This window comes from Odocoileus virginianus, chromosome 2 (assembly GCF_023699985.2).
Source record: "Odocoileus virginianus isolate 20LAN1187 ecotype Illinois chromosome 2, Ovbor_1.2, whole genome shotgun sequence".
Lineage (NCBI taxonomy): Eukaryota > Metazoa > Chordata > Mammalia > Artiodactyla > Cervidae > Odocoileus > Odocoileus virginianus.
The window spans coordinates 5,163,772-5,191,695 of record NC_069675.1 but is presented as its reverse complement, the minus strand read 5'-3'; the positions used below and the strand labels follow the sequence as shown (position 1 = coordinate 5,191,695).

Genomic DNA, 27,924 nt, shown 5'->3' with positions numbered 1-27,924 from the left:
TTTACATTTTGCATGTTTATAGATAGTTCAGAAAGGGATCCACTGCATGTGTGTGTGCTGTCATGTCTCTTTTGCGACCCCATGAACTGTAGCCCACCAGTATCCCCTGTCCATGGGATTTCCCAGGTGAGAATACTGGAGTTGGTTGCCATTTCTTTCTCCAGGGGATCTCCCCAAACCCAGGGATCAAACCCAAGTCTCTTGTGTCTCCTGCATTGACAGGTGAATTCTTTATCACTGAGCTACCCATGAGGCCCGCACTACACATGCTATATTTAAAATGGGCAGCAACAAGGACCTGCTGCATAGCACAGGGAACTCTGCTCAATATTAAGTGGTAGCCTGGATAGGATGGGAGGTTGGGGGAGAGTGGTTACATGGACGTGTATGGCTCTGCTCTGCACCTGGAACTATCACAAGATTGTTAATCAACTGTACTCCAATATAAAATAAAAAGTTAAAAAAGACACTGTTAATATTTTTAAAACAATGCTGTTTATTCCAAAAGTAATATGTGGTTATAAAATATTGAAAGAAGACAGAAGAATATAAATTCCCTTCTCTCCCCACCATTCCATCATTCATCTCAGAGATAAATATTTAAACATTTTCATGTATCCATAAACACACAGGTTATTTTATGTAAAAGAGATTATATCGTTTCCCATCTACAACTTATTCTTTTCGGTTTATGTGTCTTGGATATTTTCCACATCTGCACATTTAGATCCGTGCCATCCAATGGCGACATACTGTTGCATTGGATGAAGTATTGTAATTTGTCAGCCAGTCTTCTTGAAATGATATTTAACTGGTTTAAATTTTATTTGTAATTTAATTCATAATTCATTTTGTGGTGATCTCCTAAGTACGAATTGTATCTTCCTAGTTAGGACATTCTTAGGTCAAAGCCAGCACTTCGTGACGGCCTTCTCAGGCCATCTACCTGGGATGGATAAGGGGTCATATTTTTTCCTGCGTGGTAGGTATTTTAATCACCTTCCATCCAGCTCATGACACTTCACCTTGGCAGAACATGTTAACATTTTCAAGTACCTTCTGTGCTTCTCACTGATCAGTGTATGGATTGCTTTGGTTCACATGTTTGAGCCTGCAGGACGGAATAGTCCACAGCTTGTCTGTTGGTGGATCACCTCTGAGTCTTCTCACTCCCGGCCCAGCGGTAATGCCTTTGAATATAGAGGACAGTCCTTGGAAGTTAAGGTCTTGTTAAGTGGGAGGCTTTGCTGTGTCTTTTCCGTGTGATTCCAAGCCGACTCTCATTCATTTTCTTCTTACTGAAGGCTTCGAGTTCAGTAATTTTCCAGTTTGTTTTCCACTGACCTGTTATTAATACAATATGTTCCATAAATGCATGTAGATTTTTCATTGCAAAAGAACATCATGACACTTCCTTGTCTCTTTGTGCAAATCTTAAAAAAATTATTTGTTAAAGCCTAGCTTCAGCAGCTCCTCGAAGCTGCTGCTTTCAGAATGTACCTGAAAGGGCTTTGTTTATCGGAGCATGTGCTTTAGTGTCCTGAGACCAGACAAATCCACTCCCAGTGTTGCTTCTCCTCCCTGGCTTAGTTGAAGGTGGGATTAGTGAAAAAGAAAGTCAATGATTCATTCATCCATCTGTTCCTCTGTTCATGGAACAAATAAATGGTCATTGAGTGCCTCTTGTAAGCCAGGCATTGCCAGTTTATTCTGAGAGGTGTGGACATTAGTAAACTTACCCTAATATTGGAGCTCCTTACATCGCCTAAGACATTGGGCTTACTTTGTATATGGGTGTATGTGGGAAACATAAAAAAAAGAGTTAAAGGCTGGGGAAGGGGCTTACCAGGTGGCTCAGTGGTAAAGAATTTGCCTGCCAATGCAGAAGATGCAGGTTCAGTCCATGGGTTGGGAAGATCCCCTGGAGCAGGAAGTGACAACCCACTCCAGTATTCTTGCCTGGAGGATCCTGTGGACAGAGGGGCCTGGTGTGCTACAGTCCATGTGGTCACAAAAGATTTGGACAGGATAGCAACTAAACAACAACAACAACAAGGGCTGGGGAAGGAGAGGAAAGAAGAAGAGGTGACGTTTTAAGAAAACATGGAGCAAGCATGCTGTCAGAACAGACTTAGCGAGTGTCCTCTTTGAAACGTTTCTTGGAGAACTGGGATAATTATCATCATGTGTAGGCAGCCTCATAATATATACTATCTTAATGTTCTAGGGATCAAATAAAACAGTTTTATGATCAATGGCATGTCTGGTTGAACTGGAGAAATGTGTGAGTGATGCATCAGTCATGGGAGGACCCCTTGGTTTTCTGACACTGTGTTATATGGATATTTAGAATCAATCATCTTTAGTGTCACTTGCACAGGATGAATTATAGAACCGTAGAGTTCAAATAATTCATAATTTTCAACATCTTCCTCTACATCAAGCATAATTGACTACAGAATTTTCACCCCAGCAAGATGGAGAAACATCCTCAGGAGTCTCTGTGTCAAGGTGGGGCCACAGACTGGCTGGCACTCTGTATACAGTGTGTGTTAGCTGAGCATTTTTTGAATAAGAATCTATTATTTTAAAAACTTAAATTGTATTTAATATCCAGAACTTATACAGAACTTAGAATTTAATAGTAATGGTTACTACTAAGAGTTAGGTTTAAATTTCCTAAGCCCTTTTCATTGAAGAAGGGTGTCTATTTGTAAAATGAGCATAAGAATCTTTATGGCACACAGATTTTATTTCATTTTATATATACATTCATTATGATGTTGTGCTTTGCATAAACAGAGGATACATAACAGGTTTGTTGAGAGGGATAAAGAAGATAACAAATACAAAATTCTTTAGAAACTCTTGAACACGACAGTTGTCCAATATTGATATTATTATGCTTCTCATAATTATATTCTGTAGCCTTGAAAATATTTTAGGATCCAGGAATTGAATGGATTTTTCATTCTGTTTGTTTAAATTGTGGAATGTGTACAGGTCAAATTTTGTTTTTAATTTGGGTATAGGTGCTTTACAACATTGTACAACGAAGTGAATCAGCTATAAGTACACACATGTCCCCTTCTTCTTGTCTCCGCCCTACGCCCCATCCCGCCCCTCGAGGTCATCACAGAGCCCTGAGCTGAGTTCCCTTTTATGCAGCAGCTTCCCGCGAGCTGTTTTACATACGGCAGTGCACATATGTCAGCCCCAGTTTCCCTTTAATGCTGCCTGTCCACAGCGGGAGCGCTCTGTCGTCCTCCTAGCCCTGGGTCGGTTCTGGACCTCACACTGCAGCAGCCCGCGCTGACGGCTGCTCATCTTCAGAGTATTCGTGTCAGCGTGCATGTGTGCTCAGTCGTGTCTGACCCTTTGTGACCCCCTGACCGCAGCCCGCCAGGCTCCTCTGTCCATGGGATTTTCTAGGCAAGAATACTGGAGCGGTTGCCATTTCCTCCTCCAGGGCCCATGTCCGCAGGTCAGTGCTTATCTCAATCCTGTTTCTGGGTGGAAGCAGAGGTGAAGAGCTGGGTTTAGGAAGAAGGTGAGCCATTCCTTAATGGTTGATGCTTGAGGTCCCAGAGGTTTCCTTGTCCGGGAGCCTGACCTGTTGAAAACATCAGGAAGTTAGATGAGGCATGCCAGTCACTCTTCTGCCCTTCACATGGGCACCCTGGCCCGTGAGCCTCAGTGGCCACACCGGGGTTGTTTGGGAGAGCATCCTTGTTACAAGAGGCTGGAAGACAGAGCCCTCCTTGGGAGTGGCTTTAAAATCCCTTGGAGCTGAAGTTTAACAACTGATGCTGTAAAGTGAAAATGAAATTTAACTGAGCATTTGGTGAAGGAAAAGTAATTTATGGGCTCTTAACATGAGAAGCCCTGGGAGTAGGCATCCTGCTCACTATGGACCCCTGTGATGGATGCCGGTTCTGTGCCTTGGGCTGTGGTGGACTCTTTGAAATGGCATAGTAGGGGCTTCGCAGGTGGGCCTCATTTGGTTAAGTTACGGCTCTTGCGAGGTTCTGCCGTGTCTTTATAGTCTACCAAGGAGAAGATGGTAAATCAGTGTAATTGCTTCATCCCAAGGCACTTTTATATTGTAAAGCGAAGAGGTCCTGTTAAGAAACTCAAATTAACTTGGGCTGTGGATACTATATGGAGAGACTCTTTGAAAGCTGCTTGTCATCCAGCCCAGTGGTTTATCACGGAACAATTCCATTAGAACCTGACACTTGCTCTCGTGGCACCAAGACTGAGGATCCCTGAGGAAAAGCGTTTAACCCTTGGCTATGCAAAGCTGTCATTTATCTGTCATCTCTCTGAACACTCACTGGAGCATGTTTACGAGAGAGATTTGGAGCAGTCGTCATTTCCACCAAGATTGAAATGGAGTCGGGATTCAGTAAATAGTTGGGAAACAGTCAGTGCCCAGGCCCATCCTGCAGCAGTGACCTGGCCTGCTGGCCCCATTGTAAAATGCACTATCTGTGGTATTCTGTAATTCTCAAGGAGCTCACTATATAGAATTCATCAGCTGGAATATTAGTTAATTTCTTGTGCTGACTCACTTGACTTGCTTATTCCAGTTATATTTTATAGGATTTAGAAGAATTCTTATGGTTCATGCATAACCACCAAGGGGGCTTAGCAGATCTTGGAAGAATGAACTGAAATTGTCACGATCTGAAAATGAACACCCTTCTGCCTGACATTTACTAACAAAAGATGGGGCACCATTTGTCAAAGTCTGTCAATGAGTAAGTTCCTGGGGAGCCACGCAAGCTGAGTCAAAGAAGTCAGTCTCTGGTGCCAGACGGCCTGGCTTCAGACCCAGGCATTGTCGCTCACCGGCTATGGGCATTGAGCCTCTCGTTTCTTTGTGGGTGGATAGAGAAGTCTCTTGGGATTCTAAAGACTATGAAATGAAATAATGCATGTGAAGTCCTTCCTACAGTGGCTGTGTAGAGTAATAAAGGGGAATTGGTATTAGCAAAATTTAATCTGGGCCTAATGGGTCTGAGATGGTGGTACAGGTCATCCCAAAAGGCTAGTTTTTGTTGAAATATTTACTGGCTGAATTTTTCTGTGAGTGTCCATTACTTTCTGACTCCCTTCAATTTTTTAGTTTCACAAAAGCTGTTGTGCAGGAGAGATTATGGCACAGACCAGCCCCAAATCTCTTCCCCTTCTCATAGAACAGGCTGGCAGCCCTAAGGCAGAGATCTGTAAATTCTTTCAGAGTTCCAAGATTGAGACAGCCTTTTTGGTCAGAGACACACAAGTAAGGTTGGGCTGACCTTTTCAAAATATCCATGGTGGAAATAATCGTGGGGTTGACGCTTATACTTACAGAGCTTATGGTGAGCCAGGCATAGAATTGTGGGGGGAAAGTAGGGTGAGCAGGCATGGGAACTGGGATTCAGTGACTCAGAGTGAAAAGCCTAGTATTAGTGAGCAGGGTCATTGGAGTGTTCTTCAGGGTTTAAGGGTTAGTAGTATGCACTGTTGACCAGTCCTCATTCCCGAGCAGGGCTTTAATCACTACCCCCACCTACTGCCACCATCACAGTCACCACCACCATCACAGCCATCACCATCAGTCACCACCATCATCACCATCACAGTCATTGCCATTGTAATCACCACTATCACCTCCATCACCTTTGTACTCACCACCATCATTGCCATCACCATCACCACCACCATTGCCATCAGTCACCATCAGCACCATCACCACCATCATGATCATCACCATCACCACTGTCACCACCATCACCATCATCATAGTCATCAGCATCACAATCACCATTATCACAATTATCACCATTACAATCACAACTGTCAGAGTCACCATCAACACCACCAACACCACAGCAGCTCCAATAACTCAGGGCCTTCCTGCACCCCATTTGGGAAGATCCTTGCTTCCTTACCCATCTCTGTCTCCAGCCACATCTTTTCTGCCTGACTTGCCTCTATCACCTACCCACTCCCTGACCACCTTTCTTCCCTTCAGTCCACTGCTCTGACTGCAGACTAAGAAAGAATTTTGCAAGTAAACTTCAGCAACCTTGCTTTTCTCTGATTTAAGGAAGGATTACTGATCTTTTAGTATTTGTTTTATAAATAACAAGAGCTGTTAATTAGACTCATTAAATTTAAAGCAATTGTTATAATTTTGGAGCTTGGTTTCATTTCCTTAGTTACACACGGTTGTTGATGCTGCTGCTCTGAAGAGCAGGAGCGTGTCTGCAGAACATCCTTCCCCCTTCGCTTGGTGCTTCTTCTTCCCGTTGACCCTGTGCCTCCAGCCCACCCCCTGGGGGCGTGTCAGCCCTGTATCCCAGGGCTGTCCACATCCTCGGACAGATAAGACTGTCTCCTCTGTGGTCCAGCTGGTTGAGGAAGGCCCTGATGCAAACTGTAAAGAAGGGCTAGTGAGTCTGGGTGCCCGTTCATTCTCCCTTGCATCCACCCTTCATTATTCACTCCCAACCAGGCCCGCTTTCAGGAAGAGATCAAATAAACTTATTTAGGGTGAGGTAGCTTAGCAGTGGAGCAAAGCCAATAAACGAAACTTTGAATGTGGAATTCCATCTGGTTAAAGATGGTGTGGTGGAGGCAAATGTCACCTCCTCCAAACACTGTCAAAGGCCCCTTTCTCATTCGTGGGTCTTCTACGTCCTGGTCCTCTTCCCTTCCCTCTCTTCCATCTGCTCCTTTGAGACCCAGCTCAAAGGAGATCTCATACAGGAAGCGATCCTGGCTCCTTCTCAAGTGCCCCGATCACAGGATGTCAATCTCCTCTGCTAGAAGGGGTCCTCTAACTACTGTCTGAAGGAGAAAATAGCCTCCCTTCGTCTCACTTGCCCTGCTTTGCTTCGCTGCTGCTTATGTTCCCAGCTGCTCCACCCTGGGCTTGCGGACACCAGGGTTTAGGAAATGTGGCCACTTCTTGGTTCTTAGATAGGTCCTCTTCCATGGATGGACATGAAGAAAGTACTTTGGACGTAGGTTCTTCCACATGGTGTCTTCTTCATGACACTATTTAGACAATCAAACTCTTATCCTAAGTTCCTCGATCTTTGAAATAGTGAACCTAGGAATATCTTCCATCCCTGTCTTTCTCCAAGGGATGTTGTAAGGATCAAAGGATATATATGTGAAATGCTTTGAGCTCAGTGGAGGGTAGAAGTCTAAGGCTCAAAGGTATTATTGCTGCTTGGTTCCATGCTGTCACCATGTAATCGAGGATACATTAATTTTGGCAATGATAATGTCATATTGGTGCATCTTTTCCTCCTTAAGCAGCACAATTGACTTTGACCAGAGCCCTACAAAATCCTTCAATTTATAGATTAAAAACAAATATATGGGAAATTATCAGATATGTTTTTAACAGCATTTTTCATTGACTTTTTTTTTTAATAAGTAAGTCTTTTAGAAGAAGTTGATTAAAAAGCTTCATTGTGTGGGAATGATATGCATTGGCAATAAGTAATAAATAGTATCATAGCAGTTGACTGCCTTTACTTTCATGCAAAATAAATAAATACATTTGGTGACATGCATTTGAGGAGTATGATTCCTGTAAATGTCAGGGAAACAAGAAACCGCCTTACAGATGATAGAGATTTTACCGTCTGCTGGTAACAAAGAGACGTGACACATACCATGAGGCTCTTACTGAGTTTGTGTATTGACACGCCAAGCATCGGAGTTCCCTGTGACTGTCCCCAGGGAGGCTGGCCTGGCTTTTGGCACGTGGGAGGAAGGCTTCTTTGCTTGAAAAGCAAATGGCCCGACCCTAGTGTTGCTGGATGGCAGAGTGGGGAAGAGGGCTGAATTTTATTGGCACGGCATCAAGAGAAATGTGCTCTCCGGGGTTGTGAGAGCCTTCCCAGGCTTGCGGTTAGAGGAATGGTGGAATCACCATTGGGCAGATACTGTCTCAGTGTCGGTGGAAGAGAGAGAAGTGCAGACGCTTAGGGAGAGGTGAGGGCTGGCAGCTCCAGACTTTCTGTTCCCATGACCTCTGTCGGTGATGAGGGGGTTGTGGTTCCAGTTCAGGATAAGGGAGGAGGAGGTAGGTTCCTGGTAGGAGATGCTGAATGAGCAGTGAAAGCAGTGCTTCCCTCTCCAGATGGAGAAGAGAAACCTGAGGGAAGGCAGCCAACAAGGATTGCCTCCCTGGTGAGGCTTCCATCGCCCTCCTCTCGGGAGAGGGGGAGGTGTCATCTTGGGTCACTCTGGTTTCATCTGATGGAGTGGAGGGTACGTCATGGTGTCCCACGAAAGGTGGCCAGTGCATTTGTGTTAGTGGCTTATGTGGAGGAGGTCCTGAGGGCATTCAGTCCTCCTTGTAGGAAAGCCAGAGGGTGGGTGAGCCTGCGGGACCTCGTTAGAGAACGCAAGCCAGTGGCAGTCTGCATCTGCGAGCGCCTCTGGGTATCTTTACGCTTCCAGGTGTTTGGGAATAAGGCAGGTCTGCCTAAAGAGGAGTGCAGCATCTTACCTCCCTCTTCTCCGTATTTGGGAGTGACCCTTGAGCCCAAAAATGCAGCCAGTCGGATACCTGCTTCATCGATGTGGCTTGTATCCTAATGCCTTTTTGTTCTTTTTTTAAATTAATTTATTTTGCTGCATCTTTAGTTTCGGCATGCAGACTCTTCATTGTGGCCTGTGGGATCTAGTTCCCTGACCAGGGATTGAACCTGGGAGTTCAGGAGTCTTAGCATTGGGAGTGCAGAGTCTTAGCCACTGGACCACTAGAGAAGTCCCTTTAATGCCTTTTTCTTTTTTTTTCATGTTGGCTTTTTTTTTTTCATTTATTTTTATTAGTTGGAGGCTAATTACTTTACAATATTGTAGTGGGTTTTGTCATACATTGACATGAATCAGCCATGGAGTTACATGTATTCCCCATCCCGATCCCCCCTCCCACCTCCCTCTCCACCCGATCCCTCTGGGTCTTCCCAGTGCACAAAGCCCAAGCACTTGTCTCATGCATCCAACCTGGGCTGGTGATCTGTTTCACCCTAGATAATACACATGTTTCGATGCTGTTCTCTCGAAACATCTCACCCTCGCCTTCTCCCACAGAGTCCAAAAGTCTGTTCTGTACATCTGTGTCTCTTTTTCTGTTTTGCATATAGGATTATCGTTACCATCTTTCTAAATCCCATATATATGTGTTAGTATGCTGTAATGTTCTTTATCTTTCTGGCTTACTTCACTCTGTATAATGGGCTCCAGTTTCATCCATCTCATTAGAACTGATTCAAATGAATTCTTTTTAATGGCTGAGTAATATTCCATGGTGTATATGTACCACAGCTTCCTTATCCATCCATCTGCTGATGGGCATCTAGGTTGCTTCCATGTCCTGGCTATTATAAACAGTGCTGCAATGAACATTGGGGTGCACGTGTCTCTTTCAGATCTGGTTTCCTCAGTGTATATGCCCAGAAGTGGTATTGCTGGGTCATATGGCAGTTCTATTTCCAGTTTTTTAAGAAATCTCCACACTGTTCTCCATAGTGGCTGTACTAGTTTGCACTCCCACCAACAGTGTAAGAGGGTTCCCTTTTCTCCACACCCTCTCCAGCATTTATTGCTTGTAGACTTTTGGATAGCAGCCATTCTGACTGGCGTGTAATGGTACCTCATTGTGGTTTTGATTTGCATTTCTCTGATAAGGAGTGATGTTGAGCATCTTTTCATGTGTTTGTTAGCCATCTGTATGTCTTCTTTGGAGAAATGTCTGTTTAGTTCTTTGGCCCATTTTTTGATTGGGTCATTTATTTTTCTGGAATTGAGCTGCAGGAGTTGCTTGTATATTTTTGAGATTAATCCTTTGTTGCTTCATTTGCTATTATTTTCTCCCAATCTGAGGGCTGTCTTTTCACCTTAATTATAGTTTCCTTTGTTGTGCAAAAGCTTTTAAGTTTCATTAGGTCCCATTTGTTTATTTTTGCTTTTATTTCCAATATTCTGGGAGGTGGGTCATAGAGGATCCTGCTGTGATTCATGTCAGAGAGTGTTTTGCCTATGTTCTCCTCTAGGAGTTTTATAGTTTCTGGTCTTACATTTAGATCTTTAATCCATTTTGAGTTTATTTTTGTGTATGGTGTTAGAAAGTGTTCTAGTTTCATTCTTTTACAAGTGGTTGACCAGTTTTCCCAGCACCACTTGTTAAAGAGGTCGTCTTTTTTCCATTGTTTATCCTTGCCTCCTTTGTCGAAGATAAGGTGTCCATAGGTTCGTGGATTTATCTCTGGGCTTTCTATTCTGTTCCATTGATCTATATTTCTGTCTTTGTGCCAGTACCATACCATCTTGATGACTGTGGCTTTGTAGTATAGTCTGAAGTCAGGCAGGTTGATTCCTCCAGTTCCATTCTTCTTTCTCAAGGTTACTTTGGCTGTTCGAGGTTTTTTGTATTTCCAAACAAATTGTGAAGTTATTTGTTCTAGTTCTGTGAAAAATACCATTGGTAGCTTAATAGAGATTGCATTGAATCTATAGATTGCTTTGGGTAGTATAGCCATATTGACAATACTGATTGTTCCAATCCATGAACACAGTATGTTTCTCCATCTGTTTGTGTCCTCTTTGATTTCTTTCATCAGCGTTTTATAGTTTTCTATGTATAGGTCTTTTGTTTCTTTATAATGCCTTTTTCTTAAACGTCCAAGTCTCGCTGCAGAATAGGTATGGTTCATTTTTTTTTTAAGTATCTTTTTTTTTTTTTAATGCTAGCCAAACATCAAATCCCCCTTCTAGGAATTTTTTTTAAAAATATTTATTTATTTGGCTGCATCTGGTCTTAGTTGCAGCAGATGGAGTCGTCATTGCATTGTGTGCAATCTTTTGTGTCAGTGTGTGGACCCTCTAGTTGTGGCACATGGGTTACTTGCTCTGTGGCATGTAGGATCTTAGTTCACCAACCAGGGATCAAATCCGCAAGGCGGATTCTTAACCATTGGACCACCAGGGAATCCCTTGAAATGTAACTTCTGTATCGTCATTGCTATACTCTGCATTGTTCCTGAACTTTTCATTGCATCACAAGTCCTATTTGGACTCCCCTTGGACCGTGATGTCCTGTGTCCTTTCCTCCGGCCTCTGGGGAAAAGCTGACAAATGTATGCGCACTTAGGCGCTGGGGGCTGATCAGGTGTAAAATGTTTTCCCTCCTTGTGGTATCTGCATTTCTTACAGGGGTGAAGACATCCTAAACCAGAGGAATGACTCTCTAGTTGTGGAGTTTCAGTCGTCAGCCAGCAGATGCAGGAGGTATCATACTGGGGAAGGGGGTTTCGCAGAAGCCCGGGGGATCATCCTGAGTGACCACCTGCCTGCTCTGTGTTACATCAGTCCACTTCATGCATCCCACCAGTCTTGTGTGTTTGGTTAGCCTGAGTTGGCTGAAGACAGCAAGCATGTCTGTGGGAATCTGTGCATGGGGGGCACACAGTAGGTGCTTCACCCATGGATGTGTGCATGTGATGCAGGCACGTGTTTCTGAGTGCCAGTGCTGGTCCAGAAATGAGCCAGTTCATTGGAAACCTGCAACGCCTCTCTTGGCTCCAGCCCACTTCATGCCCATCCGTAGCATGTGTTCTGTGTCCTCAGAGCAGCCTCCATCAGAAATCCACGGTATGTTCACAGAAGTCAGGCCCAGATGTCTGCACTCCCCTGTGAATCTGAAACCTCGTTGTGTGAATGAGTGTCATTCCCATCTCGTGCCTCCCTTAAGCCCGTCACTGTCACCAAAGCCACCCTGGGGAGTCCCCAGTAACTATAGGGTTGGAGTGGTGAGCCTCACTGTGGGAAGACTAGGGTCCCAGCCTCCCTTACGTGAAGGTCACTTCTTGGACTCCCAAACCGAATAACTTTGGGTAATGTACTAAGGATGAATTAAAATGCTAATAGGCTACATGTTCTGGGTATTTTAACCTTCCCTGATCTGAAATTTAAATGAAATGCCTTAGGTGCTGTCGAAGTCTTGCCAGAAGCACATTGAACATCACCCCTTTGACAGCAAATTTAAAATACATCCTGGTCTCACGGGCAGAGCTGGGAGGATAAGCAATATTTATTTTATGATCGTTTTATTTGCATCCTTTACAGCAACATGACATGCATATGCTCTTTTACTCGAGATAGCAATTTAGCTAAAAAAATATCCCAAACCTCACTTATTTTTTTGCTTCTTTGAACCCTCGAATCCTCTCATTATAACAACATTTGAAGGCAGCACTTTGGATTTGGGGCACCCGCAGCTATTACAAAGCCCTTTTTGGAGATTTCCTTCACGTTTAACCCTTGTGACAGTACCATGAAGGTGCTTTTTTATAATGAGGGCTGCAGAGAGAGTGATGGCATGGCTTTTCTGTCATCACATCACTGGTTTATGGCAGGATTGCGGTGAGGAGGTGGCCGTCCTGGCTCCCAAGTCCAGCCTCTGTCTCCTAGACTGAGAGGGAGGTCTGAGCAAAATGACGACAAGGTCACTTAAACTAACTGCTGGAAATGCACACAGCACTCATTTGGAGGACGTGGTAGTGCCTTACAATGGGTAGTTCTGTTGTCTACACGGCAGCCAGATTTCTGTCTACTGAGCTGAAAAAACAAGTCTGTTTCCTTCCATCACTTAACGAGTCACTTCCTTATTATTAGTTGAATTAGCCCCTTTATTTTCCCCTCACTAAGAGGAAGGAACACTATTTTTTTTCCTTAGTCCTTCTAGTTATCAGGTTTCTGGTCACTTCGTAATTACATCTTGAGGGAATAGATATTAATTCTCTTGCACAAAAAGCCCGAGTTCCTTGATGACACACCATGATTCAATTTCCGTCCTCTCTGTCGTTGCCTGCATCCCTTCCTCTTTGCACATTTTTCATGGTGAGGAAGAGTGATCGTGTCAAATATATCAGAAGGAAGGATAGATTCGGGAGGGGTTTGACGACTTGACTGATTAGCAGAGATCAGAAGAAGGCTCATAACCGTGAAAACCACTGCAGCATGGAGTTTTAACAGCTCTTTGGGGATCTAGTTAATGAAAGAATCACTACAGAAACACAGCCATGCAAAAAAAAGGCGGGGGAGAAAGAAAAGAGCAGACACATTCCCATATAACATTCTGGGGCTATGTCATAAGAGGAAATACACTCATAATTTCTATTTACACATTGCTGTAATTACCATCTGCTTTAAGATTATTTTCAGTCTTTTCCTGTCAAAGTTGTGTAGGTACTCCCTCTTTCACGTGTTAGGAGAGAGGTCTAGTACTGGTTGCAACTTGTCCTGAAGATTTTTCTTCCCTCCTGAAGAATGGAATTCTAAAACACCCTCACCATACTGCTTGATTAGGCTGGCTTTCATCTGGTCCATGTTCCCCTTCACCATCGTCATTTCCCAGTGAAGCAGACCTCTGCACTCAGGTGAATGTTGCATTGGTCATTACATTTAATTTGTGTGTGTGGTTATCCTCCTCTTTCTCCCTTATGCAGTGTCTACGAACCAGATAGAAACGTGTTACGGAGAAAAGAACGAGAGAGAAGAAATCAGGAAACTCAGCAGGACGATGGCACATTTAATTCGAGTTACTCCCTCTTTAGTGAACCCTACAAGGTAGGTGGTTTCTGCTTGTCCTTCTTCACCCCGCCTTTCCTCCTGCTTAACCCCGTGGAATGGCAGTTTTGACTACAGGAGCTGGCCAACCCAGCTTGAGACAGCTCAGCCCCTAAATATGCCCCCGCCCCCACAATTTTGGTGTCTCTTTCGTATGTCTTTACTGTCTGGTCCCTCAGTGAAGTACAACTTTTATTGAAGATGGACATCTGCATGCTGTGGTTTTTATCCATAATTGACTTCATCTCTGCACTGACTTGCAAAGTCAGTGCTGTTTGTTATGTTTTCTAAACTGTTAGGAAGCAAACACTAAACAGAGGTTGGGTTCCATACTTGTCACACATTTGTCACACGCAGCTTGTACTAGGAGCAGGGTACTTGATATGGTTCATAAGAAAAGAACTGTTGGTTGTTTCTTATTTCTGCTGAAGGCCAGAAGTGCAACCTCGCTTCCAAAATGAAATTCTCTTCCCAGATTTCACTCATATCTCAGGCTGCTTGGAAGTGAGCATATTTCAGGCCGGGGGCTTAGGGCAGATTGAGCACCCTGGTGCCCCCTTAGTCTGCTGCCCAGGGACTGCTGGCGGGGTGACGGACATGGTGCTGTGCTCTCTGGCTCCTTCTGTCTGTCTCTCTGGGTTTCTGATGAGAATAATTGTATATTTAGACATTGGAAGTGAAACAATTTGAGCCAAATCTGGACTTTCAAGGAAAATTTACAGTGGAATGAAAAAAAGAAAGGAAAAGGAAATCCACTCCTAAGAAAAGCCTTAGTCCAGACCATTTGGTGACGTGGCAATAGTAAATTTCCTGGTTTCCTTGGCTGTGGCACAAGACCACGGAGAGATGCTTCACTCTCGAGTGCTGAGGCCGGTAGCAGTGGTCCAGCTCTGGTGAGATGCAGAGAGTAGACAGATGTCTTCAGAAGCACCGAGTCTGATCCAATCTTCCTGCTCTCGTTCTGAATGTGGCAGGTCTGTCTCTTTGAGTGATAAGGGCCTGTTCTTCCATCATCCCCCTGTGTTCCTGTGATCTCTAACAGAACTGTGGGTGTTGTGTTCTCTCTCTAGACTAACAAGGGGGATGAGCTCTCCAACCGGCTCCAGAACACTTTAGGCAATTACGATGAAATGAAAGACTTTCTCACGGATCGATCAAACCAGAGTCATCTTGTGGGTGTTCCCAAACCTGGGGTTCCTCAGGCTCCTGTGACCAAGATTGATGAACATTTTGTGGCAGATTCAAGAACCCAGACTCAACCAGCATCCATCTGCAGCACCACATCTGCCCCAGCAGCCGTCCCCGGGCAGCAGAGTAAACGGGGCACCGTGGGCTGGCAGAAGGCTGGGCACCCGCCGTCCGATGGCCAACAGAGAGCAAGTAAGCACGGACACAGGACGCTTGATCTGAACAGATCTGCTCACCCAGAAAATCGTAATAAAAACCCCAGCCCCAGTGTGTCAAGCCCCTCCTCCTCATCTTCCTCTTCTTCTTCTTCCAACTCAGCACAACAGGGCGCTCTCAGGAACTTGCTTGGCGATGGCGTTGGCAGACAGCAACCGCGGACCAAACAGGTGTGCAATGTCGAGGTGGGTCTTCAGACCCAGGACAGGCCCCCTGCTATGGGAGCCAAGCACGGCGGCAGTGGCCACTGCGTGCAGAACTTTCCTCCCTCCCTGGCTTCGAAACCCAGCCTCGTCCAGCAGAAGCCTACCGCCTATGTGCGGCCCATGGACGGCCAAGATCAGGCGCCCGATGAGTCTCCGAAGCTGAAGTCGTCTACAGAGACTGGCGTGCACTGCTTGTACAGGGGTGTCCCGGCCGCCAAGTCGGAGTCAGCCAGAGCCAAGGCCAAGCTGTCCAAGTTCAGCATCCCCAAGCAAGGAGAGGTGAGTCTTCTCAGCACCACGTACGCGCACCTGGGTCGTCCGAGTGCTGACCTGACAGCTCCGAGTTTCCCTCCCTGTTTCTTTATGTCAGTGTGTGGCTAATGTCACGTGGTGGGATTTGTAGCCATCAGTACAGAAGGGTATATGCATCCATAATGACTCTTAAAATCTCAAGTTGATTATGATAAGAATATTTTTAAGTACCAGCGTATGCAGCTGTGGCGTGGCGTGTCTGCTAGTTCAGGAAGGAATGCCTTGAAGTAATATAGTTTAAGGGGTGTGTGTGTGTGTGTGTGTGTGTGTGAACAAGGCAGTGTTGTCAGAGGTTTTGTATACTGGAAAAAAGTATGTCAAAGCTTTTAGTATGCAAAGAGGTTCATTTGTATGTAAAAGAGTTCAGAAATTCAACATTTCTGACAGTTTTGAAAGGTTCCAGGAGAAACTTGACAAGGCAGGCCTCATCATGTTTTCTAAAGTAATTGTTAAGTGATTCAGTATTGAACATGGTGATTATTCAAATGTTTCAGGTGTCCTATCTGTATTATAATATCTGAGATCTGGATTCACTGATGTTAAGTGAGAATTCTCCTTGTCCTATGGAAGTGATCTTAGGTAATGTGAAGAGAGTGAAATCTTTTAGTTCAGGATCTTCTGGTTTGCATGTTGAATTTACTCTAAAGTGCTTTTTTATTGCATGACAAAATATATATAGGATGAATATGTGGAATATTAGACTTTAAAACAAGTAAATACCAATCAGAGTTAGCAGAGAGGCTGTGGCTAGTCACTTGAACAGTAAATCTGGGTGGAAGATGAGGTTCTGTTTGAGAAGATCACGTCTCGTATTCTATTCCAAATAGATGACAGTTGCTAAGATCACATGAAGGAGAAATATGACTACATTTTTTGTTTGTTTTGCTGTGATTTGGTATACTTACTAACATACAGTATAAGCTCCAGAACGTTATACTTAGGGACTCTTCAAGGAGTTGTTTGTGGTTTTGTTTTGACATATTCTTTTCAAACAATGGTATAACAGTATGGCCAGAATATTCTTTGTATCTTAACTTGATCTAGTAACCAAGTGAAACAGATGATTTGACATTTTTCATCGTGGGTCCGACAAGACTGAGCCACTGTCAGCTCTTTTATGCATTTCTGATTCCTCATCTCAGAAAGCACCAGATACCTACTGAGAGATCAATGTATTCCCCTTAGAGAAGACACATTTATTACTCTGAGATGTTTACACAGGTTCTCATGAGGAAATTAAGTGACATGCATACCAATAACTTCTTTTGATTATTCATTTATGATGGATCCCAAAAAGTGTTTATTAGGAACTAATGGAAGCAAAATGTAACTTCTGTAAGCATTTACATTTCTAAACGTCTATAGGAAACATACCTAGATACCTGCCTACAAAAGTGAATTCATCCAGCTCTTTGATTTTTCTTATCCTCATCAAATAAATGGTCTGTACCAGCCAGTGAAGCCTGACTTATTTTTGAACAGAGGTGACCATAATCACCATGAATCCCTTCATAATTTTAATTCCCAGTGATTCCTTGTTAAAATTATTTTTTTATGCACCAAAGGAACTTAAAATTTATTGGGTAACAATTTATTTACTTTGGAACCTAATGAGCTTGGTAAAGCTCTGGTGGAAAGTCTGTTTCTGACAACCAGGGCAGCCTTATGTGGACAACTCTCCAGTTTTCACTGGGCTTTTGGGTATGTCCTTGATCATGTGGATGCTTCCATGATGCCTGTCTCAGATTCCAGATTGAGAATGACATCCTGTGCAAGTGTCAGTGTTCACAGAAAGGGGGAAATGCTTGAGATAAAGATGCAGACCAAGAGAAATGAGAACTTTTATATAAGAAGTGTTTCATCTCCCCCACATGGAATGACATTGAACTTTCTCCAGGGTATATTTCAGAGAGGTCAATCATGCATTGAGGAAAAGAGGTAAAGTTGTTTGTAGAACAAAGTTAAAATTGATGGGGTGTTTTGTTTGTTTGGTGGGGGAGGGTATATATGGTCCTTATTTTAGCAAAAAGCTTTGCATATTAAGGACTCTGGTAATTTGGATCATGTAACTCTTGTGTGCTCAGTCAGTCTGCTGTTATAATAACATGACTCTCCAATGGGCAGCAGGGTGGCACCTGTAAGTGAATGTTCCACTTCCTGTCCTTGAAGCTCAAAGGGTTTGTTGGTTGGTTTGTTTCTTTACAGTATCCCCAAGAGTTTAAAAAATACTCTTTGTAGACCTATCATTCAGTATTTATAAGACATTTCTGTAAAGGCACAGTCATAATAGAAACTGAAGAATTTTATCAACTAGTTGGATTTGAAGGTATTGCTTTAATTTTTTGGAAGGAATAAAACAAGGTAGCAAACCATTTAATAAATGTTAATGCCTTTGTATTTTTTTACACAGATACCAGCTCTATGGAAATGTCCTTTCAGTAGTACTGATGTTATTTTCACCGAGATAGAGCATATGTTTCTTAGGAAAATTGACACAGGAGATGACCTGAAGGGACCTTGCATTACTTGACTACACTTTTTCAAGATGTTAGCTACAGAGCAAAACTTAAGACACTGTGAAGAATTTGGAGACTCAAAAGAAGTGTTGGGTAAAAATGACATGAAAACCAGGGAAGTGAAAATATAACTATATGTATGGTACTGGGAAGGGCCGTTCCTCATAAGAAAAGCAAATCAATAGCTAGGTGGAATGTGGTGTGAGAGATTTAAAAAAAAAATGTTTTAAAACCTGATCTCTGCCTCCAAGAAATGAAGGAGATTCCAGCACTTCACTTTTAATTTGCCATTTCTCTCACTTATAGTCCAAACTAAATTTAAAATTGGGCTTCTAGCCCTAGGAAAATTCCCTTAACTTCATAATCCTTAGAATAGAAAAAAATTCTTTGTTGCTTTTAAAAATTGAGAATTTGAGAATCTCTCTTGTCTGATTTTACACTTGGTAAATTCTTCATTCTTTCCAACATGTGCACCCTATCTGCTGCCATGGCGAATTATTTGTTACCATTCTTTCATCTTCAATAATAGGTAATTAGTGCAGAGAAATTTCAGTGCAGTTTGATGTGGAAGTGAGAGAGCTCAAGGGACTTCCTTCACTGATACACCTGCCTCTCAGCTGGCTGTTCCCAGCTCAGTTTTGTGTTTAATGAAAAACATATTTTTGTTGTTATAGCCAAGACTTTCACTCCTGATGCTCCCCCTCATTAAGTGAGCCCTCCCTGGGGTGCCGCTTGGAAGGGTGGTCCTGTAGGAGCCAGGAGCCTTGAGGAATGGCTGAGGCAGGTGTCCTGGGGTGTCCTAAGGCAGGCACTCTGAATCTTATTTCTGGTGTAAGTGAATTATTTTTTTGTCTCCTGCACACACATACACAATTAATACTTGCCCTTAACATGGAGCATGTAATTCACTGTTAGCCTAGAGGGGGCAAATATAGGTTGTGAGACCTAACATTTGTACTGTCTTAGAGGTCCTGTTTAGGAAAAAAAAGAATAGGAAAATATTTTACACTTGAAATATTTGCAAAAACACATTACTGGGGCTCCTCTTGGGACCTTGGGAGGAACCTTGACTCCAGAGCCCCTGAAGCTTATGCTTCATTAGTTTCACAGTGCCTGTCTTCGGCTCATGGGCTAATAAGACACTGTTATTTGAAATAAGAGGTGAAATTATCTAATTTCAGATTGGAAAGTGTGCTTCATATTAGTCTCAAAGTTGGTAGAATTAAAAAATACATATTTTTATCCTAGGTGCTGTAGGCAAAACAAAATTTGGGCAGTGCTATAGAAAAGCCTAATCTGTAGTGCAGTGGAGACAAAATATGAGCCTAAGTCTATGAAATCAGTTTGTTTGGCACTCTACAGCTTCAGTGGTGGCATTCTAAAACATTGACATTTTAGTTTCTGTTTGCTATTAATTTAATAAATGGCAGTAACTTACACTGCTCTTGCAGGGGGCTTGAGTGGCTGGGAAAAGAACGCGTTTGCAAAGTCAGGAAGCCCGTGACTATTGCCCCTCTCCGGGGAAAGAGACACCTATATTTGAATATCATTTAGTAGACTGTATGTTAGGAGTTTTCTTAGTGGTTGATAATTCATTTACAAGAACACACTGACCATTTTTGGTTGATCAGATTTCTGTTTTTAAAAGAAGTCATTAAATCCCTTAAGATGTATTGATTAATCATAGCATTTTCATGACGGGCATTTTAAAATCACCATTTATACCACAAATAAGAGCAGAAAGATAAAGCACCTTGATTTCATAAAACAGCTTCCTAGAAAAGCAATTAACTGATTTTTTTCTTTAAAGTTCACAGAAGATAAATGAGGTAGGCTTCCTATATCCTGTCACTCTCGGTTACCTTTGTATGAAAATGGATTTCTTCCAAATGAAAGTCGGCACCAGCCTGTCGGAGGGAGAAGGCGTCTGCAAAGCAGTGTGTACATTACATATTCATACCAGGCTAAATTTCTTAATTACATTTGAGCTGCTTAATGTTTTCAAATCAAAGGATGCTCTCTGATTGCTCCCTGATGGAAAGAGGGTGTGTGGCCAGCCTGTGGTCCCACTCTGTTTTGGCTTCATCCTGCCTATCACGACAGCCTCCATCCTCCCTCAGTGTGGCTTAGCAACGGCATCGATGGTTACACTCTGCTTCTTCCTCTCCACAAGATATGCATCCTCTTTTCTCTCGGGAAGCCTCAAAGAACTGGTACTGCTTAGACTTAGAAGTGAAGACTCACAAATTTGATCTCAGATATGGTGGGACGAAAGCGCTTGTTTTCCATCTTCCAGGTGGGTCGTCCTGAAGGTCGCAGCAAAGGCTGGCAAGTGGAAATGTTTCTGTAGTTTTCAGTGCTCTTATGTTCAGCCAGCCTGTTTTGGTACTCTTACATTTACCCTAAAAGGTAAAGCACTCAGTCACTTTAAAATGACTTCAGTTGCTCTAATCTTATATTGAAAATGGTAGAGAAAGCATATTAAAATGTGACCTGTTGGGAGAAGGTAGGTATCTTTTCCCATCCCCCCTTCCCCTCTGGCTTCTCTAGATTCATATTATAGAGTTTTCTAGCCATGAGGTGGGAAGCTACTCCCAGTGATGGAGGCATTGCAGGCAGGACACAGACAGAGGTGGGTGGCAAGCCACTTTATTTTCCCCATATATTTTCTCAGTTCTCATAAAGCTTCCCATCCCAGATATCATCTGGACAGATGATGGGTCTGTTTTCCCTTAAATGGCAACCTTGTGGGGGTTACTCCAGACCTGGGACTGAGAGCCTGAAGCCTGGGAGTTGGGAGTCACTTGAAAAGATGCTGGGTGGTCCAGCATCTCCCTGCCCTGCACAGTCCAGGGAGGAAAGCCTCTTCTTATGTGTTTCATCCTGTCTTGGGCAGAAATCATGTGCAGGCTTTCAGACACACCGGGCTGGCACGCGGCTCAGTGAGATGATCAGGTCTCTGGACACCCACAAGGACCAGGTTTCAGTCCTGGCTCTGACACTTGTTAGCCATGTCACCGGGAGTCAGGGCTTTAACTTCCCCTTGGTTTCCATTCTTATGAAGTGGAGAGAATGATCGTATCTGCTCAACAGAGTTACCAGAGGGTAGATGACATCAAGTCTGTAATGTGCTTAGCATGGTGATATCATGGTAAGCGTTCGAAAATTACTGGCTACGTTTTTCTCATTTGAAATGCCCCTGAAACAACAAAAGCTAACAAAATATAAAAATGAGGGTGTTATTGAAAGTGGTTTTGCTTGTGTGTGAGTTGGAGGTGTAGTGGCCCCGTGACAAGAAGTGGGAGGAGAAAGAAAAATGAAATCCTGCAATTTCTTTTGTGTTTATTTGTTAAAAGTCACTGCAGTCATGAAGACTGATATTATCCTGGATTAATACAGCAAAGCCTGAGTGACATGAGTCTCCCTTACTTAACGCTTAGCCCCATCCTGAGAGTTCATTGCTGAGTCTGGCGTGGAATTTCTCAGTCTGTGTTTTCGGTTTTTCTGAGCTATTATTATCTGCCGTGGACCACATCATTCTCGAGTTTTATTTCTAGTTCCATGAAACACAAAATCAACAAGACTGGGGCTGAGAAGAAACATTAAAATGTTCAGGTAGCACATATTCAGAATGACTCATTGAAATAGATCTCTTTGAAGGCACAGAGTATTAAATAGCGTGTTTAATTGAGCTGAGCGGCAGCATCACTCACCCACGTGAGGAAGCTGCATTAGTGATACCTCTATAGTGTGCACGTATGGAGGATCTTGCTGCTTACACGCTCCATCCGGGGCTGCGCAGGGAACGGGTGCCCTGCCGGCCACCCCTGGACACGGCGGTTTCCTGTTCTGACCCAGGTCAGGCTTCAGGACCAGCAGACACTTTCACAAATTGGTTAGCATAGATCAGCAGAAATGTATTGTCTCACAGTTCTGGAGACTGGAAGCCCGAAAGCAAGGTGTCAACAGAGTCGGTTTCCTTGGTGGGGTGTGAAGGGGCTGCTGCTACGGGCTTCTTGCCTTGACTTGTAGGTGGCAGCGTCTTCCTCGTGTTCTCATGGTGTCTCTGCCTGCTTTACCTGTGTCTGTCCCATTTTCCTCCTCTTGTAAGGCCATCAGTCACTTTGGCTTAGAGCCCGCCCAGATGGCCTCATTTTAACCAGTTGCCTTTGCCAAGACCCTATTTCCATCTAAAATTTAAAACTGTGAGGATCACAGTTGAATGTGACAGTACCCATTGATAGCATTTTTATGACTGCTTGATAAGTTAGTGATGTAAGTGCTTAGAACAGGGGTGGGCACATGGTAAACGCTCAAAATATCCACGCTAAAAAAACAGCTAAAGTTATTATTATACTTGTTCATAGTAGCTCTGGCTGCTCACATGTCCCTCCTGATGTGCTCACCCCTAGATGGTTTGAGAGCTCAGAATCTGGAAATTGAGATGAGGTGGATGAGGCTCACTAGAATTGGAGTGCCTTGTGAGGGCAAGGATTTCTGTTTTGTTTTGACTTCTGTGTTTATGGAAGCACCCCTGACAGTGCCTGGCTCAGTTAGATATTTGTTGAATCAGTTGATTAATGTAAGGACGTGGGTGAAGGAAGTCACTCCCTTCCAACCACTGACCTCCTCTCTTTGGGGCCCCAGTCATTTCTGCCGAGCCTTTTATGGGAAGGAAGGAGGCTGATGCTTCCAACAAGTAATTTATAGCCGCTCTGCCGAAGGGCAATGGGAACCATATTTACTGATGTATGTAAACACAGCCCAAATGAAATAAACCACGGAGCTATATGCAGGCCTTGGAAACAAAAGCCGAAGCAGGCCAGGCCTCTGCCGGGGGTGCTGTGTAGGGGCTTGGCCTCTTTCTCACTATTCTCCTTTGTCTGATTTCCATGAGCAGAAGTCCTGGCTGGGGGGCAGGGCGTGTAGTGGGCTGTGTTTGTGATTCTTCGGGTCTCCAGCCACGTGATGTGAGACGTGGGAACAAGCAGGGCGATGCGGGTGCTGGGGGCGCAGGGCAGCGCCTGCACCTTCACACTTTCTGCCATGAGAATCAAGTATTCATGTACTGGAAAGAGCCTAGGATACAGGGGTTCTTAGAGGCCCCCGCCAGTGAGCGCCGAGTCCCAGAATGTCCCACGGCCCTTTCCTCTGGGTGTCAGTCTGTGTTTCTGTCACAGTCCTATTCCAGTTACTCATGGTAATCCACCGTTTCATAATTTACACAAACATAATCCACATCCAGGTTTGTTTGTCATCTTCCAGACACATCCTTCAGTGATACTGCTGGTTACATAGCATTCAAGTCTATGTAGCCCTTGGGTCAACGCAGTAAAGGGTTGACCCATTTAAGTGTGTGACCAGGAGGATGAACAGTGAAAAATAGAAAGGTGTACACATTGAGCAGTGTATCAGCCCCTCCCCTCTCCCTTTAATTCTCAGAAGTCTTGAAAATCTCACAGAGAGCCTTGGTGATGGAAGGTCTTCTCCAAACCTCTGTGGTTCCTCCCTTGACAGCCCCGTACAGGTTCCTCCTCCAACTCCACAGCCTAGAGGCAGCTCGCAGCCTCCAGGGAGGCCGCCCCATCTTTGGATGCTCTCGCCTTTCCCGTGTGGACCTGCAGATCAACCCGCCACTTGGGCTTCTTGGCTTTAGATTTGTTTCCTGGAATTTCGGTGGTGGTCTGTTTCAGTTCTGGTTTTTTGTTTTCTTTCTTTCTTTTTTTCTTTTTTTTAACTATTAACTCCTGTAGGTTAAATCCTCACCATGTCCTTCTTGCAGTACTCCTTGCAGGATCATAGCACCCTTTCCTGAGAGTCCATTTAAGTGTGAGTTTTCAGAGTAGCTTTCTTCGCTTCATCATGGCCTGTTTTATCACTCCTTTTTAACCTTTTATAAGTGGTGATAAGTATTAGGGAAAAAGAAAAAAGCAGAGCAGTGTAAGGGGTGGGGGGTGCATGTGATGTCGGGTAGGGACTGGGTTGCAGTGTAGAAAGGGTGGTTAGGACAGTCCTTGCTGAGTGGGGGAGATTTGAGCAAGAAGAAAGTGAGGGAGTCTGCCAGGAAGACAGCTTGAGAGGGTGTCAGGTAGAGTAGGATAGAGAACCTCGCCCTGGAATAGCAGCAAGGCCTACGCTGCCCCAGAGTGTCTGGGGAGGAAGAAGACCGGAGGGGAAGCCCACCCTCAGCCCTCTCAGCCACAGTAAGGACAGTGAGTGAGAATGGGGAGCCACTGGTGGGTTTGGAGTGCAGGTGTCGTGATCTAACTTAGGTGTTGCGAGGGTCTGACTTAGGTGGTCCGAAGTCCGGTCTTGCTGTCATGTCAAGAGCAGACTGTACCCAGGCAGGAATAGAAACTGCTGGCAGAGTGCTGCCCTGATCCAGGGGATCAGGCGGTGGCAAACATGATGAGGTTGGACTCTAGATCCACATGGAAGGAGAGCCGATGGAGAGGAACAGAGGTCAGGTTTTGGCCTGAGCAGCTGAAAGGAAGTTGCTGTCAACTGAGATGGGGAAAGCCATGTGGAAAGCAGGGTTGGGGGGAAGAGCAGAAGTTCATGGGTTTATTGAGTGTGAGATGTCTGTTAGACATCTACATGGAGGTAATAAGTGGGCACACAGATTGGAGTGACAATTCTGGAGTTTAGTAGAGAAGAAAATCTACATCTGGGCCAGAGATGGAGATTTGGGAGTTTTCCACAAACATGTGGTATCGAATGCCTTGAGGCTGGACGGTCTCCCAGAGGTTGAGGGCGGCTGAAGAAAAGAGGTGAGTGGTGGTGCAGTCCGAGGGCAAGGCGTTGATGGGTAGAAGGAAGCCCTAAAGGAGACAGAGAAGAAGGATCAGTAGGTAGGAGGACAGCCATGTGCTGTCCAAAAGCCACAAGGACAGAAGGTGTCAAGATGGGAAGAGAATCATCACCAGGGGCAGTTCTGCTGATACTGGATTTAGTAACATGGAAGAAGGGTTTTGGGGCCAAAGCCTGTTTGGTTTGAAGAGAAAATCAAGCAGAGGAATTAGAGACATTACGTATAGATAACTCTTTTCAGAAGTTTTACTTAAAGATCAGCAAAGATTTTACAAATAGCATGTCTTCACTGTAAAAACTTGGATGACATTAAGAACACAAAGCAGAAAAAAAATCCCTTGTTATCCCACAATCTGGAAAAAAATCACAACTTATATTTGGTATGGATCCTTCTGGACTTTTCCTATACTTCCTCCTGTATGGAATTGGGATGAAGCTGTTAGATTTGGTCATTATCCCATTCATTTTTCTAACACACCGTCAACACTGTACTATGTCATTGAACAGTCTTTGACAGCATTTGATGCCTTTTTTTTTGCATCTCATTTGTTTGGGAGACTTCTTCAGTGGTTTTATCCTGTGGAGGTACCACAATTTATTTATATAATCCTTTTCTTGGACACTGAAGCTATTTTCGGTTTTTTTTTTAATTATTGTAAATTATTCTGCAGTGAGTGTCCTAATAAATAAATTTTGTGTTGATATAATATTTCCCAAGAAAAAATTCTTAGACATCTAGTTTATGATTCCAAAATGAACAAGAGCTTCTCATATATAATCTTTTGTGAATCTTCTGTTCGTGTCCTTTACTTATTTTTCTATTGAAGTATTTGTGTTTTCTTACTGAGAAAATGAAAGTGAAAGCCACTCAGTCATGTCCAACTCTTTGTCACCCCATGGACTATACATTTCTTGGAATTCTCCAGGCCAGAATACTGCAGTAGGTAGCCTTTCCCTTCTCCAGGGGTTCTTCCCAACCCTGGGTTCAGAAAGAGTTCTTTAAAGTTGACCTTTCCTAAATATATTGTAAGCAGTTTTTAGTCTTTTGATTAACTTTGTTTAGTAGAGAAATTAAATTTTGTATCCTTCCTGTGATGTGTTTCTTTGTAATTATGGTTTACAAAGCTATTTCCATAGGTATATTGAAGAGTTAAATCTAACATGAAACCCATAAACGAACTGGATGAAAAGTTATCTATCAGGAACTTATTTTGCTGTAAGGTGAAGCTTTGCTTGCTTATTTTTTCAAATAGTCAAAGTCCAGTATAACTGATTAATTAGTATATCTTTTCACTATAAGTTCAGTAAGAAAAAAGACAAATATTCCATATTTATGAAAGTGTGATCCAGCTGTAGGTAGGGATCCTATGATACAATTTCTTGTAAAACTGGGAAGACTTAAAATACTTCATCCTTTCTTCAAAACCTACCACTAAGCCCCCACCACTTTGACAGCCTGCTTCAAGCGTCCAAGAACTTCTTTTCTAAATTCCCATCATGTCCACGTGTGATGTATTGTTGTCGTGTTGTTCAGTCACTAAGTCGTGGCTGACTTTGTGACCCTATGGACTGCAGCACGCCCGGCTTCCCTGTCCTTCACCATCTCCCAGAGTTTGCTCAAACTGAGTCAGTACTGCCATCCATGGTGCTCTATTACCGTGTGTTACTATTTACTTCTCTTTGTGTCCATCTGATCTCACAAATATCTTGTAAGTATCACAAATATCTGATCTCACAAATATCTTGTACATCTGATTTCACAAATATGTTGACATCAGGGTTCCCTTCTCGTTTATATTTGCATTAATGATGAGGATTCTGTTTGATCTAATACTGAATTATTTTGTTCCTGAGGTCTGGGCATTGCATTTCTGTACCTGGTAAATAGAGACAGACCTACTTTAATTGGTTTGAATAGTATTCTGTGGTTTAGTGACAGAAATATAGACTAGAATGAAGTTCAAGCATAGCATATAATGTGACCCAGGCTTTATCTCCATCTGCTTAACTAGAGTTCTTGCTGGTCCTAAGCATGTCATTTTCTTTCACTCTTTTCTTTGTGCTTGGAGTGCTGTCCTTTCCTAGTCTGCCTGCCAAATTCTCTTTTTTTCCCAGGCCAGTTCCTCTTAAAAAATGTAACAATAATACTTGGAAGTTAGAAAGTCACCACCTAGAATTGAACATTGTTGATATATTGGCACATTTGCTCTCTGTCTTATTCTCTCTCTCTCTCTCTTTTTTTGCCACTCTACCATGTGGCATGTGGGATCTTAGTTCCCCAACCAGAAATTGAACCTGTACGCCCTGCATTGGAAGCACAGAATCTTAACCACTGGACACCCACACAGAATCTTAACCACTGGACTCCCAGGGAAGTCCCTCCCCCTTATTCCTGATACTTTTCTGTTTCATCACTCATTGTTTTCATTAACAGGCCACATGTTCATTTAAACAATTTAAATAATGAAGAACAATGAAAGTTTAAAACCAGCTCAGATCCCACCATCCAGAAAAAGAAAAATATAAGATGAACTTCATTCCAGACAACACTTTTTTCCTTCTCTCTCTTTACATTTCTTTAGATTCATCAAACACAGAACCCTCTTGAGTTCTGTCATATGCTCCTCTGATATGCCCATCTGTTATTTCTTGTAGATGTTTTGTTCTTTCTGCTTAAATACCTGAAGAATCACTTCTTTATAATTCTGTAGCTTAATGGAAATGTTTCAGTACTGAGCATTTCCTGAAACATGGGGTGTTTGTTCAGTCTTTCAAGATTAGTTCATTTTTCTAGTTCAGGGAATTTCTTTTATATTAAGTATTTGCACATATTGGTTTTGATTTGCCTTTTAATTGAATTATCCTTATGTTGAGTCAGATTGGTCTTTTTTGCAGTTCTATTAATACTAATTTCTTTCTAATTGCTTTGATCTGTGTTTTTTCACCTGAATTCACTGTTATTTTTCCTAATCCTTTTCTCTGTGTCAGCGATTCAGACAGTTTCAAACAGTTTCCAGTCTGTTTCTTACAGT

At 43.3% G+C, this 27,924-nt stretch overlaps 1 protein-coding gene across 10 annotated transcripts in view; it reads left to right on the top strand.

Moving 5' to 3' along the window:
* AFF3 (ALF transcription elongation factor 3) overlaps positions 1-27,924 on the top strand; it is a 578,695-nt gene that overhangs the window by 80,149 nt on the left and 470,622 nt on the right. For 6 of the 10 annotated variants that reach the window (XM_070474966.1, XM_070474928.1, XM_070474921.1 and 3 more), the window contains exons 3-5: positions 11,230-11,304; positions 13,524-13,644; positions 14,715-15,533. In XM_070474966.1, the coding sequence (XP_070331067.1) occupies positions 11,230-11,304; positions 13,524-13,644; positions 14,715-15,533 (1,015 nt within the window). The remainder of the gene's footprint in view (positions 1-11,229; positions 11,305-13,523; positions 13,645-14,714; positions 15,534-27,924) is intronic. The other 4 variants (XM_070474952.1, XM_070474946.1, XM_070474937.1 and 1 more) reach the window with 2 other exon arrangements.